Source organism: Pundamilia nyererei, unplaced genomic scaffold (assembly GCF_000239375.1).
Source record: "Pundamilia nyererei isolate P.nyererei 1_Seehausen unplaced genomic scaffold, PunNye1.0 scaffold00004, whole genome shotgun sequence".
Taxonomy (NCBI): Eukaryota; Metazoa; Chordata; class Actinopteri; order Cichliformes; family Cichlidae; genus Pundamilia; species Pundamilia nyererei.
In genome coordinates, this window is record NW_005187405.1 from 2,418,552 (window position 1) to 2,437,603 (window position 19,052).

General features: G+C 42.6%; 2 protein-coding genes across 2 annotated transcripts in view; one reads left to right on the plus strand and one right to left on the minus strand.

Moving 5' to 3' along the window:
* Positions 1-14,303, plus strand: part of LOC102215107 (semaphorin-6B-like) — a 16,951-nt gene extending 2,648 nt beyond the window's left edge. The window contains exons 2-13 of the mRNA XM_005721533.2: positions 661-823; positions 909-999; positions 1,252-1,371; positions 1,947-2,035; positions 2,116-2,333; positions 2,417-2,548; positions 2,785-2,934; positions 3,091-3,267; positions 6,108-6,248; positions 6,844-6,921; positions 8,301-8,362; positions 9,705-14,303. Of these exons, the coding sequence (XP_005721590.1) occupies positions 661-823; positions 909-999; positions 1,252-1,371; positions 1,947-2,035; positions 2,116-2,333; positions 2,417-2,548; positions 2,785-2,934; positions 3,091-3,267; positions 6,108-6,248; positions 6,844-6,921; positions 8,301-8,362; positions 9,705-10,687 (2,404 nt within the window). The 3' untranslated portion in view covers positions 10,688-14,303. The remainder of the gene's footprint in view (positions 1-660; positions 824-908; positions 1,000-1,251; positions 1,372-1,946; positions 2,036-2,115; positions 2,334-2,416; positions 2,549-2,784; positions 2,935-3,090; positions 3,268-6,107; positions 6,249-6,843; positions 6,922-8,300; positions 8,363-9,704) is intronic.
* Positions 14,304-14,831: 528 nt separating this feature from the next.
* Positions 14,832-18,257, minus strand: LOC102212177 (G-protein coupled receptor 35). Its single transcript, XM_005721139.1, has 2 exons — positions 18,077-18,257; positions 14,832-17,190 (listed from the first exon to the last, which is right to left on the minus strand). The coding sequence occupies exons 1-2, from the start codon at positions 18,195-18,197 to the stop codon at positions 16,280-16,282; spliced, it is 1,032 nt and encodes a 343-aa protein (XP_005721196.1). The 5' UTR covers positions 18,198-18,257; the 3' UTR covers positions 14,832-16,279.
* Between the last annotated feature and the right edge of the window lie 795 nt (positions 18,258-19,052).

The following is a 19,052-nucleotide window of genomic DNA, read 5'->3' on the forward strand; positions in this document are numbered from 1 at the left end:
TATCTATCTATCTATCTATCTATCTATCTATCTATCTATCTATCTATCTATCTATCTATCTATCTATCTATCTATCTATCTATCTATCTATCTCTGGTAGTTCTGAGTTTTGAGATTAAGCAAATGAGGTATATGAACGGTGTTATAGAGGTGGTGGTGGTAGGTGGATGCAACTGATCTTGGACAGTGCTGGAATAGCTGTACTCTCCTGTTCTCAGTCTTTAAGCCAATCCAATGTAGCTGGCATGAGACTCTTGACAAGAAAGTGATTTCAAGGGAAACGATCCTGTCAGTTATTTCCAATCTGACGAATAAATACGGAGCTGCCGAAAAGCACAAGTGTTAATCATCTACCTGCACAGGTATTTTTTCTGTGTTTTCAAGTTCACGCCATCAGACATTGTGGTAAAATACTATCACAGAGGGAGGAAAGGATCATCAAGTTTCCGACTCTCTGGTAGCATCTTTAAACTTCAATCAGCAGCCTCCACTTTGAAGACTACTATAAAGTGCCCGTCCTGTTGTTCTTCCAGATGGAGTGGGGTTGAGAGTATTATTTCCTCTCAGGGCTGTTTTTAAGCTGCATTCTTCATACTTCACGCTGACAGTCTTGTAGCGGCTTTGTTCAAAACCCTCTTTGTCACCTTGAGTGCCCTGTAGGTTTACCCCCCTTCCTTCTGTAATAATAATTTCCTTTTGTTTGGTCTGTTTGTTTTTTCTACAGGGAGAGTGTCGTAATTTCATCAAGGTTTTACTCAAGCAGGACGGTGGACTGTTTGTATGCGGAACAAATGCCTTCAACCCTCTGTGTGCCAACTACACTGTTAGTATCCGTCTATCTGTCATCCACCCTTTCTTTGTGTATCTGCCAGTTGGTTTATCTTTTTTTTTTTTTATTCCTTCTGCAGAGAGACAGTCTAGAAATGGTGGGAGAGCCTATCAGTGGGATGGCACGGTGCCCATATGATCCACGACATGCCAATGTGGCTTTATTTGCAGGTAGCATCTCGGCTTTGCTCTGTAAAGATGAAAAATGTCGCTTTTGTTGCCGACATCAGACTCAGTTTCCAGCTCCAGACATTGAAACGTCTGTGCCCTTGTGTTTACCTTTGCAAATGATTTATAGTCAGACCTCTCGCTGCATTGCTTGTTTGGTTTTAATCTTCCCGACCTTGTGCTATCGCTCTATCTGTATCTTCACCTTCTTTTCTTCTTCTCCTCCTTCTCTCTCTCCCTGCGTCTCTCCGTCAGATGGAAGTCTCTTTACCGGCACCGTGACAGACTTCCTGGCCATCGACGCAGTGATCTATCGCAGCCTCGGCGACAGCCCTGCCCTCCGCACAGTCAAGCACGACTCCAAATGGTTCCGAGGTACTTTTAGAAACAGACATATTGAAAATGTCCCTCCAGAGCCAGACAAAGAGACAATCACAAAACAAATAAGAGAGAATTGAAAAACTGTCATTGCTATCTTTTTGTAAGTGGCTCGCAGGTGCACAAGACAATTTGGGCGAGTTAAATAGCAAGCTAAATTTGGCAAAACCAGACACGATTAGGCTCTCGTTTTATCGATTTTTATCATAAGTGGAACATGTCCGGGCAGAGTGATGTATTGAGGTTAGTCAGACTCCACAGAGTCGAGGTTTTAACAAGCCTTGGACCAAGCAGCGAAGCGCCTGTTTTCCATGGAGAAGAAAACAAGCCGGGGCAGGTCAAAGCTGGCACAGTGCTGGATGAATAAATGATAGGTAATGTGTATAATCTTAACCCACAACGATAAATTAAAGAGGACATGTATATTTAATGAGCGAGGCTGGTGGACAGCAGCGGTCCATGTTGATGCGACTCTCACTGCAGCCCCATATCAGGGGTTGCGGAGCCTTGTTTGACTCCAGGGACTGTGCTGTAACTGTGATTGTGGTGTTTTTCTCATTTGAATTTCTCAGAGCCCTACTTTGTGAGTGCCATGGAGTGGGGACCTCATATTTACTTCTTCTTCAGAGAGATGGCCATGGAGTTTCATCATCTGGAGAAGGTGCTCTCCTTCCCTTTTTCTCCTTCCATCTTCTTGCTTAGTCTGAAGGGTTTTTGTTAAACTTTCCCTTCTTATTCTAGGTGATGGTGTCCCGCGTGGCCCGTGTGTGTAAATCAGACCTGGGTGGCTCCCAGCGCGTCCTGGAGAAACAGTGGACCACGTTTCTAAAGGCGCGGCTCAACTGCTCCGTCCCCGGAGACTCGCACTTTTACTTCAACCTCCTGCACGCCACGAGTGGCATCATCCGCATGCAGGGACGAGATGTCATTCTGGGTCTCTTCTCCACGCCACCCAACAGGTACCACGGGACACATAATACCCAAATAAATGTAATGTTGCTCTTGTTTTCTCATCACCGTCCTCTCCCCCTGTGTTTGGTAGCATCCCGGGATCTGCGGTGTGTGTGTTTGACATGCAGCAGCTCGCTCATGTCTTTGAGGGACGCTTTAAGGAGCAAAAATCCCCCGAGTCTATTTGGACACCTGTACCAGATGAAGCCGTGCCTAAACCAAGGTATTATTATGCAAAGTGTATGTAAGCAGGACTTGTAAGCAGAGTACTGCAGTGCTGCTGTCTAAGCATCTGTCTCACATTCAGTAAAGTCCTCCTATAAGCTCCAACTGTCAGTTTTACTTCTATTTCACAACTATTCACCAAATATTCTAATACTGCCTCCAGCAAATGAAAAAAAAAGAATCTCCTCTGGCTTTTCTCTCGGACTGCTTTTCAACTTCTCCCTCTGTCTGCAGGCCAGGAGGATGTGCAGTGCAGGGATCCAGATTTAGCTCCTCGACCACACTGCCAGATGAGGTGCTGAATTTTGTCAAGACCCACCCGCTCATGGATGAGACAGTTCCGCTGCTGGGACATAGACCCTGGGTGGTCAAGACTATGGGACGGTACACAGAGTGACTCAGTTGTTTAACAGCATCCATGTAGCTCTATAGAACTAAAAAAAAAAGGGAAGGGAAGGATAAACTGAAAAATAACAGCCAGGATAGGATAGGAAATGTAGTCGATTCACCTTTTTTCTTTTTAATGATCTCTGTTTCTAGGTACCAGTTGACGTCTATGGTGGTGGACACAGAAGCTGGCCCCCATAAGAACCGTACAGTCTTGTTCCTGGGTTCAACCCGTGGGACCATTCTCAAGTTCCTAATGATTCCCAGTGGAGATTCTGTCTCTCATAGCAGCGTCTTTCTGGAGGAGGTGGAGGGATTCAACCCAGATAAGTGAGTATGAGGCAGGATATCTTTGTCCTTGGCATATATCGAGTCACTGTAACTGCTTCTGGCTGATAACTGCAAAGCAGCAGTGCTTTTCACCCAATAACTTTCATCATTTATACTTAATTAAATATTAGATTTTCTACATTTCTGAAGTCCATCTCACAGTAAAAGCCTATTCTTTCATGCCTTTGACCGTATCTATCACAGGTATAGTCATATAGACTGTATAATTAAAGCAGTGCGGTGACATTTTTTTTTTCTTAGCAGCAGTGACAGCAGTCTTAGCCGTGGTACTTTCACAACGCCAGCTCATTAAATTCGGTTGGGCTGAAGGATACTGGAACACAGCCTATCAATCTCTCATGCAACAAACCAATAATCTCACTGTCCACGCATGTCAACTCAGCACCTGGTTAATCTGATTACTGTGACTGAAAACAACTCTGCCCACAGCAGTTACGTGTGAAAATGTAGCTGCAACAGGGAGTTGGTGACTAGAAAATGTTTTCAGCTGCCAAAACTTTTATTGCCTAGGTATCTAATATTCAACTGTTTGTTTATTTGTTTATTTAGGACAGACTTCAGGTGATTTGCAGGTTATTCAATCGATTAATCAGTTAAGTTTTAGTTGTCCCAAAAAATGTTGGTGCATTGTCTAAAATGCCCAATATGACATGTTAATAAAAAAAAAACATTTTTTTTGCACCTTCAAATTATTATTAAAAAATAACAATGGAAATGGTTGACAGCAACAAATCATTCAGCCAAACGTATCAGGGATATTTGATGTTATGATGTTTCGTTGCTGAACCAGTGATTTATAGGTACACTCACTGGCCACTTTATTAGGTACACCTTGCTGGTATCAGGGTGGATCTACTTTTGCCTTCACGGCTGCAGTAATTACTCATGGCATAGATTCAACAAGGTGCCTGAGACATTCCTCAGAGATTTCAGTCCATTTTGACATGATGGTATCACACGGTTGCTGCAGTTATGTTGGCTGCAGGTCCGTGATGAGAATCTCAAAGTGGCAGGTGAGTGCATGTGCCAGTTCTGTTTTGGAAAGCACCAAAATAATCAAATTAACTATTGTTTCATGTTGACAGCAAAATTCGGCTGAGACCCTTTATATGATGGCAAGGGCACAGAGCTTTATAGTTAAGTGTTTACAGTGGGATGCAAAAGTTTGGGTAACCTTGTTTATAGTCATTATTTTCCTGTATAAATCGTTGGCTGTTACAATAAAAAATGTCAGTTAAAAATATCATATAGGAGACACACACAGTGATATTTGAGAAGTGAAATGAAGCTTATTGGATTTACAGAAAGTGTGCAATAATTGTTTAAACAAAATCAGGCAGGTGCATAAATTTGGGCACTGTTGTCATTTTATTGATTCCAAAACCTTTAGAACTAATTATTGGAACTCAAATTGGCTCGGTAAGCTCAGTGACCCCTGACCTACATACACAGGTGAATCCAATAATGAGAAAGAGTATTTAAGGGGGTCAATTGTAAGTTTCCCTCCTCTTTTAAATTTCTCTGAAGAGTAGCAACATGGGGGTCTCAAAACAACTCTCAAATGACCTGAAGTCAAAGATTGTTCACCATCATTGTTTAGGGGAAGGATACAGAAAGCTGTCTCAGAGATTTAAGCTGTCTGTTTCCACAGTTAGGAACATATTGAGAAAATGGAAGACCACAGGCTCAGTTCAAGTTAAGGCTCGAAGTGGCAGACGAACAAAAATCTCAGACAGACAGAAGCGACGAATGGTGAGAAGAGTCAGAGTCAACCCACAGACCAGCACCAAAGACCTACAACATCATCTTGCAGCAGATGGAGTCACTGTTCAACCATTCGGTGCACTTTACACAAGGAGATGCTGTATGCGAGAGTGATGCAGAGGAAGCCTTTTCTCCGCCCACAGCACAAACAGAGCTGCTTGAGGTTTGCTAAAACACATTTGGACAAGCCAGCTTCATTCTGGAATAAGGTGCTGTGGACTGATGAAACTAAAATTGAGCTATTTGGGCATAACAAGGGGCGTTATGCATGGAGGAAAAAGAACACAGCATTCCAAGAAAAACACCTGCTACCTACAGTAAAATATGGTGGTTCCATCATGCTGTGGGGCTGTGTGGCCAGTGCAGGGACTGGGAATCTTGTCAAAGTTGAGGGACACATGGATTCCACTCAATGTCCAAGAATCAGTGACAAAGCTGAAGCTGCGCCGTGCTGGATCTTTCAACAAGACAACGGCCCGAAACACTGCTCAAAATCCACTAAGGCATTCATGCAGAGGAACAAGTACAACGTTCTGGAACGGCCATCTCAGTCCCCAGACCTGAATATTATTGAAATCTGTGGTGTGAGTTAAAAAGAGCTGTCCATGCTCGGAAGCCATCAAACCTGAATGAACTAGAGATGTTTTGTAAAGAGGAATGGTCCAAAATACCTTCAACCACAATCCAGACTCTCATTGGAACCTACAGGAAGCGTTTAGAGGCTGTAATTTCTGCAAAAGGCGGATCTACTAAATATTGATTTCATTTCTTTTTTTGTGGTGCCGAAATTTATGCACTTGCCTGATTTTATTTAAACAATTATTGCACACTTTCTGTAAATCCAATAAACTTCATTTCATTTCTCAAATATCACTGTGTGTGTCTCCTATATGATATTTTTAACTGACATTTTTTATTGTAACAACCAACAATTTATACAGGAAAATAACGGCGATTAACAAGGTTGCCCAAACTTTTGCATCCCACTGTATGTGAAGCCAAAAGAGGAGTGCAGAGATGTTACATCTGACTTGACTTTCTGTCCCTGTGTCCAGATGTGGTGAGGACTCTCCTCAGGCCCGTCAGCTCCTGTCTCTGTCGCTGGACCGAACAAGCCACACTCTGCTGCTGGCCTTTCCCTCGTGCCTGGTCCGAGTCCCCACATCTCGCTGCCACCTTCACTCACGCTGCATGAAGTGAGTGGCACTTTTGCCTTTCAGAGTATTTTCCTTTTCTTCAATCTTTCTTTGGCCAATAATTAGGTCACTTTAGCAGCTGCCATATGCCGAGGCTTTATTTTCTGGCCAACTTTTATTTCTCCTCTGCTTTCTCACTTCCTGGTACTGCTATCATCCAATTAAAATGTACAGTTCTATTTTCATTTTTTGCATGTTTGTATTTTGGATATGCATGTCACAGCTGGCTACTTTGGTTTAATATTTATTTTGAGAAAATTTGTTTTGCTAGCAAATGATATTTAAATTGACACAAGAGGCTGATTGACTGTGAAAACAAAGGAGGCACCTGTATTTTATCTGTCTATATGAGGAAGGTGTTTTGAACACTGTGCCATGGACCTGATTCCCACAGCAGATAAATCACACTTAGATAGTGTGAACAAGCAACCATTTGATAGAATATGTGTGTCTGCGGCGTATAAAAATGAATCCCTCGCAAGGATTTATTATCTCAGTGGTTGTCCGCATATTTCAAAACAGACACGTTTCACATTTGAGGATTTTAATGATGTTTAATGATGTTGTTTTGATTGTTTGCTTGTTGTGTGAGTAGAAGCTGTCTGGCCTCCAGGGATCCATACTGTGGCTGGACCAGAGGCAGCACTTGCTCCTTTCTAAGACCCGGTACACGGTGAGGACAACAAACATGCACACAACACTGAATGTTTACTGCCTCCAAATGAAGATGATCTAATTGCAAAATCAGTATGAGCTGCACAGGCTAATTGACCTAAATGGTCTCTCTCTCTCTCTATGTATGTATATATATAGGTTAGCATGAATAAACCACCAGTGAGTCACACAACTGAAACTAGGAGATGCAACCATTAACACAAATGGAAGGGAAAACATGCAAATTCCACAGAAAGAGACCCACAGCCCAGATTTGAACCCAAAACCTACTTCCTGTGAGGCAGCAGTGCTAACCGCTGTCCCCACCTCCAAGTCTGGGCTGTCACCCCTTCGCAAGTTTGTGCCAATACACATGTTGATAAAGGAAAACCAGTGAACAGTTTGCTTTCCTTTCTAAACCTTTAATTTAATTTTGTTATTTCTTTGTAATGACCAGTAGACAGTGCTTATTTTTTATTATTTCTTACTAAAAATACAGGTGTCTGAATCAAATGCAGAACCTGCAGACTGATGAAGTCTTTGAAACCCATAATCAGAGGGACTCCATTGGCTTTATTACACTATGGGGGTCATTTTGCCAACATAGTTTGGGTCCACTCCTCCCGCTAGAGGGATGGGACCCAGCAAATCAATACGAAGTACGATTACCTTTATTATATGGTGAAACATTTCTATCCTGATGTCAGTGACCACTTCCAGCGTAACAATGTCTCAATCCATAGGGTAACCGGGGTCACCGAACAGTTTGCTGATGATGAAGATCGTATGCCTGACCTAAATAAATATCTATGGGACATACTGTTAGGCAGCAGCCTCCACCGTCATAATCAAAACACTAAGTTAGGGAGCATCTTTTGGGAGAATGATGGTCTTCTCTAGTAGAATCAATACCAAGAGGCATCAAAGCTGTTCTGACAGCATATGGAGGTCCAGCACTGCTATTAGGACACGTTACGACCCCCCTCCCCCTCTCCCCTCTTTTCCCACCATTGTAAATCACAACACATGCTCCCCACCCTTTGATCCTCTTAGGGGTGGAAAAGAAAAAGAAAGAAAATCCATAAAGGGATCAAAAATGTCATAACACCGAATCTTAGATCCATATGTGCAATATCAGTTTTTATTGATCCCCACTAACAAACATCATCATTCACATACAACTTTCTGCACAAAAGTGAGCATGAAAATGGTCGGATTTTCATTGATTAGCTGTAAATGATTTATTTGTGAAGTCAGGCATCAAAATTCATTCAATGCGCTCTTCCATGAGTATTCATGTGTCTATATAACAATTAAGGAAACATGTTTCCTGCTGTGTGCTGTCTTTATTAAAAACAAATCTCTGATTATTTTGTCTGTGATCTCTCTGTCTCGTAGACTCCCTTTTCAGCAAGATGTGGAGTATGGAAACACCACCTCCCACCTCGGAGACTGTGATGGTAGGTTGCAGCACTATGACATGGATGCTGCTGGTTGTGTGCAGTCGAGTGAGGGCAGGCTCCACCTAGTGGCTCAATCGCTCATTACACCTGCCTATTTGTCACTGAACATTATGTTCTGATAGTACCAAGTGAGAGAGTACAGACAGTCATTTCTGGAATTAAGTTAATTTTAATTATCAAGGATGTAACATGATTTACTCCGCAGCTCAGCAAGATCCATTCAGCATGGAAACTGAATACTTTAGTATGTTTGTGAGAGCTGGAAGAAGAAGAAGTGAGATTCTGGTTTCGGTCTCACTTCCTTCAGGTTAAAACATAGTGTGACATAGAGTGACATTTTAATTAGGGAGATTGTGAAAGTTGTGCAACTGTGTGTAGATAATACTGGAAATGCACTATCATTCAGCATATGAGGTTTTGTTTTGTCATATATCTGATAGCGAGGAATGGGTTCGGCTGGTACGCGAGCAGGAAACGGCTGAGCATAATGTCACTACATCCCGCTTCTGTTGAGAGGCTCAGATGTCACTGCAGCAGTACCACAGAGGCCCTCTTTGAACCGTGCTTTGAAATCCACAGAGTCAGTGGAAAACACCAAAAAAAGGCATTTCCTCTACAGCATTTTCTTTTTTTACGAGGTGTTCCGTTTGCTGTAGCCCAGATTCAGCATCATAAAATCCATTTAGCTGGTTCGGAATTTCCAACAAAACAACAGAAAAGGGATACGCAGCACATTCCAAGCCCTCACCACACTCATTTGTCTTGAAATAACATATGACAACAGATAGCACTGGAAGTCAGTGATACCCAGCTGCACATCTGTCAGACTGTAATCCAAGCGGTGAAAACGTCGGAGAGGCTGAGCCAGAGACAGGCATGTGGTGCTGTGTCTGCAGATGGGAGCTATTAGAGCTGGGTGGAAACACTGAGGTAAGGCCTTGCTGCAAAGGGGCAACTCTCTGGCCAGGCAGCAGGATGGAAAGTGTGAGGAGAGGGAGAAAGGGAGCTGCTGTAGTCTTAGCTGTGCTGATGACAAGTGCAGGCCTCTCTGAAACAGAGCTCGTGGAGCCTCAAGGCCAAACTGGAGAGAAGTTACTCTGAAACATAATCATCACAGAAAGAAAATCCTATAATGCTGCAGATGATGATCACCACTTAGGAGTGTATTGTATTTTTTGATCTATCATGATACGAGACGGGAAAGTGCTAAGTAACAGAATAGGACTATATGTAATAATAATCATTTTAAACTACAGCCTCCGGTCACACATTGAGACAGGACGGTCATTGGAGAGTTCTACTGAATGTCATCTTTGTAACTGTGTCTTTTAATCTTCAGGAATTCTCCAACAGAGTTTGCTCATTGAACCGGAGAGCCTGGTCTCGCTCAACCTGCTCGTGGCATCTGCAGTCTCTGCATTCACCATAGGGGCGGCGCTCTCGGGCCTTGCTGTGTGTTGGATCATGGCCCACAAGCCTGCAAACCGTCGCCATGGCACCACTTCCCAGGCCTCCATCCAGCGGCGTGAAAGAGGCCTGCTGAGTAGCGGCGGAGGGATGGAAGGCTCTGTGTTGAGCGTGACACGGCAGGGAGGAGGGGAGCGCCCCTGCTCTCAGGGCGGGGAGACCTTGTTTGTCATGCCCAATGGCTGGGTGAAGTCGGGAGAGCTAGACCCCGGTTTCCTGCCCACTCCGGAGCACACACCCCAGCAGAAACGCAGAGGCCTGCGGCTGTCCGACTCCAACTCTGGAGGGTGGGACACAAGTCAGACCTACCTCGGGGGAGGTTCTGTAGGTCTGGGTTCACCCTGTCGCATGCCCCCCTCTGTTTACCTGACCACCAGACTCTTCCAGCAAGGCGGAGGTGGAAGACACAGCGGCGACAGCCGAGGGAATGACACGCCACGCCAGCACTATGTCTGTCTGAGCAAGCAAGAAAAAGCGAAGGGGACGCCCAAAGCCCCCCTCAGGAAGTCTGCAGTAGAATATGTTTACCCCATGACCCCCCAGGACTCACCTGAGCGTCGGAGGGTGGTCTCAGCACCCAGCGCACCAATGGAGTACAGCGAGCCACTGCCTTTGCGTTGGCCAGCCCAGGAAGGATACATCCTCAGCAGCCACGGGATGGTTCCCGTCCCCCTGCCTCCCCCATCAATGCCCGCTCCCAGCAGCCAAGCTTATGTGTCCCAGCAACACACCCCCGGGCTGAGCAGGGCTCTCCTGAGAGGGGCCCTGGAGCGAGGGGAGCTGGGTGAGCTGGTGGATCTCAGCCAGCTGATGGGTAAGAAGAACTGCAGTGACAGGACTCAGGCTGGCCAGTGACTGTGGAGGAAACCAATTCTGTTTCCAGGGCTCTTTGTTTTGTTTACATAAATGTCCTTACTCTTTATTCTGCCTGTCACTCTCTCCCTTCTCTTTTCCCCACATCTTTATTTCATTGTCATTTCGGCCAACTACCCCACTCCATAATCTTCTCTGTCAGTCTCTCGGGCAACCCCTCTTTCACCCCGTGATGAGCCTCTCCTTATGACTGGCTGCTGGGTCTGCCGCTCATATCCTGGCTCACATTAATTGGTCAGATGGACTGAGGTTGTTGCTGTGTCTGCATTGCAGAGTTGCCTCCCTCTCTTGATCTTAGTGGCAGCAGGGAGAGAGAGAGAGACTAGAGGGGAGCAAAGAAGATGGAAAGAGAGCAGAAGGGGGGGAGCAGAGAGGACGAGGATGAAAATGGACGTGGCACTTAGATACTGCGTTCACTGTGCAGATTGACTGCAGAGCCAGTCGAATGCTCCTGCAATAGTGGGATGCTTTTCCCTCCATGGATAGCATTAACAACACTGCTAGCCATCTGTTCCCCACTGCATTACCTGTTGGTGTGATTGCCAACTGGGTACTTGAAGTGAAATTGGAAATTCTGAACATCTTTAAAGTATCTGAAGCTCCAGGTGAAAAAAAATGGTCATTCTCTCAAGACAGATATTGAACCTATAAGTCCTTCAGTTTTTTCCCCACTCTTTCTCCTTGCTGCACACATACAAGTACATGTATTTGTACAGGTGGGTATTTAGTATTCTGTGTATACGAAGGAGCATGACTTGTGTGCCAGATGCCTCTAACCTGTCTCGTGGGGATATGGGACCATAACTCACGTCTTTGGAGTGCAGGGCGCAGGACTGGAACGTCAGCACTATTCCTGCCAAATGCATGCTCTCTGTAATGACGGCATCTCAGCTGTCCATCACTCAATTCGTTTCTTGCTTCCACTCTATGTACTCTTTAACAACCAATAATTCCACAAGGACATGAGGTGGGATTGCACCACAGCACTGGACTGACAGAAAAATCACAAATGAAAAAAAGGCAGGAGGCGTTTTGGAGAATATAACATACAAGAACTGCAGTGTAAGAACACCTTGTCCTTCACTGTCACCTTATGGTTTTTTCTGCTTACACACACACACACACACACACACACACACACACATTCATTAGCTCTGCATTATAGAACGCAGTCCAGTTTTACGGGGCAAGATTTCCCCTTAGGCTCACAGTGGGTCAAGGTCCCACAGATGTAATACAGAGCACAGTGGCAGTTACAGTGGGGATGATTGAAACCTCTGGCTCATCTTAGAGCCAACAGGGGTGAGGGGAAATGTTCTCAGCTGGCAAATGGGACTATATATTCAGCCCATCAAAGTGTCCGCAGTGCCACGAAATGGTCGGCCTTTAGATCAACACAACACGGTTTAAACGTGTTGCAGCAGTAAAACAGAGACCAGATAAAGAGGGCAGATGGAAAAAAGGAAATAAAAACACGATCATATGAAGGTGCAAGAACTAAAACTACTGTGGGAAACAATGAGAATCTGTTACAGCTGACTGGGTGACTTGACGGTCAACCCTCCGGTCTACTAGACGACAAATGAATGCTGGTTTGCGCTGAATCCGAAGCGAGCAGCAATATATGGTTTATATGTACATAGTAAACTTTAATTTAGGTGAGACCATAATGTTAGACAAACAGTAACTTAGAAAAAATATAGACAGGCATCAGCTTGGAAACAAAAATATGCATTTTACTGTCTCATTATAAGAGTAACGTGGAAAATTCTCACAGTGACCTGCTCCAAGATGGAAATGTCCAAGACACTACGCATCGCCGGTGTCTTTTTCTTTTCTTTTCTTTACTTCAATGTGCCAAACCCAAATGAAGAATGATTTACTGATGCCTGATTAATGAAGCAAAAAAAAAAAGAGTGGGAGAAACTTTAAAAGTGCCATGAAAACATAGTTTAGGTCAGCAGTGCACCTTCCTCACGTACTGTGGTGTTGAAGAACTCACTTATAGCAGTATACTTCTTATAATTCTGCCTTTGACGTAACGCGATGAATGTTTCTTCTTTTTTTCATTGAGATGCCGACTTGTACTGCTGTTAAAATACACTTTTTTCAGCTCTCTTCATGTGACGCTCCTGATGCTGAATGTTAAAAACACTATTTGAGGGTCTGTTTGTAAATTACTTTTACTTAAATGTATGTATTCTTCCTCTGGTCTGCTTTGCTTTATTTTATTTTATCCATAGTGTGAGTTGCTCCTTTAGAGACATCAGCTATAGAAATACTTGTCCGCTCTTGAATATAATGGAAAGAGATGACCATTTCCTTGTGCTTTTCAAAAATAAAAATAAAAACTCAGCAGTTTTGTCCCTTTCCACACATCATGATGCAGTTGCTCAAAAAAAACCCGGAAAAACAACAAAGCTTGCTGTAAGCAGCTTGTCATTGGAACTATTTTCTCCGTAACGTTTAATCATTGGTGAGAAGGAGCCTGATGCTTCCTTCTGCATAGTGACATATGTGGCTGATGTAGTTTGGTTCCTCCATGAAACTGCCTACATCAAGGTTTGTGGGCTGTTTTTTTTTCTTTTTTTTATCCAAGTAACACTTTTTGTAGAAATATTGCAGCTGAATCTTTCAAATGTAGTGTTTCAGCACTTTGTGCGCCACAAGGCAACTGCAATGTGCTTCCATTATATTCAAGAGAAGGCTGACTTTTCTACAGCTGATGTATCTCCAACACGTTTTAGATAGAAAGCGCAGCAGACCGGGAAAAAAAACCCTGATCTTAGGTTTAATACATCACGCCATATACTGTACATATGTAAGCATACATTACATACTCTGTCATGCCCTTTCAACATTATTAATGTTTTCGCTGATGCCGTGACATGAACTGAATAGCAGATATCTAACAATAATAATAATGTTTTATAAGTAGTTCATAAGCAAACCCTCAAATGGACTGAAGTGCATTGAGGGAACACTGTGTAGCTCATTTCCTGATTATGGACGTTTCGTTGTGTAGTCTGTAGTCTGGTGATTGTCTGTCATCGTCAACCAACTGCCATACTGGAGGATCTTGAAAACCGCTCGTCAGCATCCCGAGTGAATGAATGTAATCACTTTTGTTTGGCACCATTACAATGTGCAGAAATAAGGAAAAGCACAAACTGTGTGGGGGTTTCTTTCCTTTTCTTTCTAAAAGGGAGCTGTTCTGTATAACCTTTGTGAATAATGTAAATAACCATCCTGAATGTATTGTGTACCTGTGTGGTTTCAGGGATGGGGGTGTGGAAATTGGGAGGGGAGGGGGATCCGTGCTCTTCTAAGGCAGCGCGGTTGCTGAAGTGCGAGGCTATTTTTTCGGTGACGATACTGTGAATAAGACGTATGTACAGTATTTACGTGACTATTGGCTGAACGCAGACTTCAGCAGTTTCCTTCCTGTCATTAGAGTAGAGTCGCAGGCCTGACCTCAGTCTGAGCTGAGCCGTCTCATTTGACTGATGCCTGCCAAGTTTTGCAGTCGCTAAGCCACTGCTGATATAATAATCATCAATCTTTGGAGTACTGCTATTAAATGGCATTATATAATTGACTGCTAATGTTGTCGCGTGTGGTTTTGAATGCACTCATTAAAATAAATGCATGTCATTATGCACGTGCCCACGCACACAGTGCACACACAAATGCACAGTCACTAATGCAGCATGATTGCTTCACTGCCGTCTAGAGTGATGTGTATATCATTATCGCAGTTTATTTTCTTTAAATGAGACATATTTGTCTCGAAACTGGCAGCTTTAGGCTTCAGAGCAGACAGATTCAGAGCAGAGGAAGTGGAAAATCTTTCAAGCATGTGCTTTTCTTGCCACTAGAGGGAGCTGGACACTGGCCTGCATTCATGTGCTCCTGGGTTTCACACAGGAAGGAGTGAAGGACACAAGCTCCCATGGGCCCCCTTCTGTTAAGTGCAAATTGTCTGTCTGTGCTGCTATACGCCTGAGACAGACTGATGTTTTGATGAGAGGTGTGTAGCAAAGCTGGCAAAGCAAAGCCTTTGTTATCTCCTTTCCTGTTTTGCTATGAACATCACACAGACAGCACGGAAGACATAATGGGTTTTTAAAAAATACAGATATTTTTTAGCTTAAGACAAATATAAAACATACATAACACACATTAACTAAGACTTAATACAGCAATTTATTGAGTCAGTCCAAGCCAGGTGTTAAAGACAACTGATATATACCAATGAGTCACTGGGAAATAAACACAGATAAAAAAAAAAAAAAGGAAAAAAAGAAATCAATTCTCTTCCACTTATCCAATTCAGGTTTACAGGGGTTGATGCCATTTACCATATGAGCTGCCTGGACAGGCCAACAACCTGTCACAGGCCTAAAAGAGAAACAGACAACCATTCACACTTATGGGCAATTTAAATCACCATGGACTAGAAGGAAGGAAGCCAGAGTACCCACAGACAACATGCAAACTCCACACAGACAGTTGATTCAAACCCAGGACCTTCTTGCTTTGCGTCAACACTACTAATCTTGCTGTGCAACTAATACAAATTTCCATAGCTAACCAGGAATATTTGTGTACTTCATAGACTATAAAATTGCCTCTGCAAAAAAGGAATCATATGTCATAATACATAAAAAAGAACAAATCACATTTATTTTAATGCAATAAGTCAATCAGCTGCTCCATTGCTAAGTAACTCAAATGGAACCAATGTTTTAAAAGTCAAAAAATGTCTTGAGAGAGCAAGAGACATTTTTAAAATGGTCAAAGAGTAGCAGCGGTATTCCAACTTTTTGTGAAAACCAAATGTATCAAGTGGATTCCTATGATTCTCACAGTGTACCACAGCTTCTTCACTTTAATTCTCAGAGATTTCAGGTACTTGTCTTCAGCAAATGTCAATCAGAGCAGGTGAAATTTACTAGAAAGCCCCTTCTTGCATTGTGCCATCAGTGTGGAGAATGGGACACCCACTCCCAGCATGCCTACATGTGCAGTAAATGTGAGTTTTACGTTAATATTCTTTAAGTCCTTAGATTGGTTTTGTTAAGCATTGGTAGGCATGGTAATCAGCTTTTGCTGTTGCAGACTACAAACAGTTCGTGGCAACCAAGGGAACAGTCAGATATATCTAAGCTGTCAGAAAAAATCATCCATACGAGTCACAGATTATTCACTTAAATTATGCATGAGGGATGGATGTTTTTGACAGATTTCTAAAGTATTTGTCTTTTCTTGTTTTTATGGTCTATTAGATTTTCTTAAAAATGTGTGTGGAGATGACAAAACAGCACCTAAATGAAATACATTTAAGTAAGCATACATCTTGTTGTCTGATATCTGTGACTGAAAAAACATTTACCTAAGTTAAACAGCAGCTCTGACTCATTGTGGTCATTTGACCTGTATTTTTGCCCATGTGTTCTACATATTTATCAAAGCCTCAGGCTATAAGATCTTCTTCTAGTTTAACTTTTGACTTCAAATATAACTGAACTTTACGGTATTTTGCCTCTTTAAATAACACACTCAAATGCTGCCTTAAGAGTTACGTGCTTTTGAATAAAAGCCTTTCAATAAAAAACAATAGCTGATGGAATCGAAACAGCAATTTGTGCCAGCAATCCATTCAGACCAGAGTAAATACCTGTGCACAGTAGTGCTTTTGCATATCCAGTCTTCCTGTGGCTTGTCAAAGAGGTTAGCAACAAAGGCGATATGGATCGGCGTGTAACAGACGATAAACACAATCATGTTGGCTGTGACTATGCCAACAATGTTTTTCTTCTCCTCTGACTTGTCGGCCTCCTTTAAAAACATACGGATGATCCGAGTGGAGCAGAAAACGATGATCAGGAGTGGGATGAGAAAACCTATAAATATCACTGACGTCATACTCCATGTACGATGTGGAATATTTTTACATCGTTCAAAACATGTCCAGAGTTTTTCAGGATAGTTGTCCTTGCGGACTATAATGCATGCTGTTATCACAATTACCCAAATGACCAAACACACTGCAAAAGCTATCTGTTTCTTCCATCTCCACGATCTGGCACGCAGTGGGAATCTTATACTCAGGTAGCGTTGGACACTGATGGCTGCTGTTGTGAAGATGCTGGCATACATGTTGATATAATGTACATACATGAGAAAGGTACAAAAGTAAGTTACAGGCAGGCAGGAGAAGGCATCGTAAATCCTGAAGCTCAGGAAAAGGATGAGGGAAAAATCTGCAATGTTCAGGTTCAACATATAGATGTGCGTGTCTGTCCACGAGCGCCGTACGGTAATGAAGGCATACAGAGCAGCAGCATTTATCAGGAAACCCAGAAGAAACAAAGTTGCATAACCCAGACCCTGAAGATAATCCACTGTGCAATTCGTGGCACAGTTGGTGGTAATGTTGCAAACGGTCTCATTTGCAGACATATTGTTCAGTATCTGTGGCCCTGCGTTAGAATCAAACAGAGTAATACATTAATTACTTGTCTAGATAAGCGAGCAAATCAGTCATAATAATCCACATGTTACTCATTAAAGCGTGTGTACTGTATATATTTTCAACTCTTCAGGGAATATTTTCATGACATATGTGCATTAAAGTGTACAATGCTGCCTTGGAGTAACTGTTAACTCTTACTTTTTAGCACAAAATGTCCTCACGTGTTACTGTATCTACCCTGGAGTTCAGAAAGTGGGGGAAACAGTGAAGTGATTAGAAGAAGTGAAAACGTAGAAGGCACTCGCTTGACTTTGCTTAGAGTTGCTACAGTCATGTCCTCTGCATATGTACTCAGAAATATTAGCGCAGCAGTTAACAAGTTTCATCATTATTTGAAAATAACTGTCTGGTAAGACTAAATATAAATACCTTGCAATATAAATTTCAGTGAAATGGTCGTATATAAATCAAATCAGATGTAACCATTATTCAAAATCTTCCCCTTTTTAAACAGTGAAACAAGTGTATAAACTATCAAGCAGGCAATACATAACAAAGACAACTATTGCACACCAATAACTACAGGACTGCCTCACAATATTGTGTTCAACAGAACAAAAAAATGAAATTAAGTCTGCCTTTTCAGCTAATCATTTCCAAACATGCAACACGAGCTTCTGTCTGTCTTCTTCATCCCCAAGAGGGAAACTCAATTCACAGCCAAGTGACATCAGCCAGTAAAGTATCAGCTAAGAAAAACTGTGAGAAACAGTAACTGTAACAAAGTAACGTGTCTGACTTCCTGATAGCGCTGAAATTTGTCAAAACTAGAAGAAAAATCTGATAAACTTTGAGTTCCTGATTAAAGTCAACCATCAGAAACCAAAACTCACCGGCTGAGATGCACTCTTCTTCATAAAGCTCGCTGAAGTGATTTATCGTACTGCTGCACCAGCATGTTTCTGTGTCAGTAACAAACGCCCGGAATTCAAATCTGCTGTTAGGTTGCCTCATTTCCTTCTTTGTTCATTTCGGTTTATAAATTTCATGAGAAACGTCCAGCAGTGAGCTAAATGGTGGTACACCACATCATGCCGGTTTCATGGCAGGCTAACAGTATCTATTTTCAGACTACCTGCCACACAGAAAGATGTGTGGTGAGAAAATGAAACTGGTGCAGATTTTTATGACTACACTTTGAATCTGTAGTACTTGCTGTTCGCATGCAATACGAGAAAATGTTTGTAAAGTTCTTACATTTTTTAATCAATACATTGCAATCCAAGAAAGATCTAAAAAAGGTGTAGTTTTGTCCTTGTGCAGGAGTTCTAGTTATGTAGAAGTTTTTCCAGTTTGCTGGTGTGTGTTAACACAAAGCAGTGGATAAAAGACATCGGCACTGATCTTACTTAAGCAATTATTGCTGCTGATCAGTCTGAGCAAAGATTATAAGTCCATTATTCCACAGTCTTCTTCTTTCAACTGCTCTCTTTAGGGATCACCGTTGTAGATCATTTGCTTCCGTCTCATCCTATTTCTGCTATAATCCTCTGTCACACCAACCGTCTGCATCTCCTCCCTCATTGTGGTCTTTTGTTCTCCTCCTGCCTGGCTCTTTCTGCTATCCTCTCTTCACTCTCTTCTTCAACTTTCTTTTGCGCCAACTTTTACTTTAAATGGTTGACCACAGGAATTCAAAATCATCTACTTTAACTGCCACTACACCTTGCACTGTCACTGCTACACCTGCCTCCCATCCATCCACACACATATTCTATCTTGTTTCTACAGGTTTCTCTCCAGAGCATACCTGCACCTTTCCAAGCACTCTTCCATTTGCTGCCTATTCTCTTTCTTTTTTTTTTTTTT

Excerpts from the sequence above, each read along its gene's own strand:
- LOC102212177 (XM_005721139.1), bottom strand. The coding sequence starts at position 18,197 with ATGAGGCAACCTAACAGCAGATTTGAATTCCGGGCGTTTGTTACTGAC. Across the intron at positions 17,191-18,076 it reads AGAAGAGTGCATCTCAGCCG|GGCCACAGATACTGAACAAT; the intron begins GTGAGTTTTGGT and ends ATTCTAACGCAG.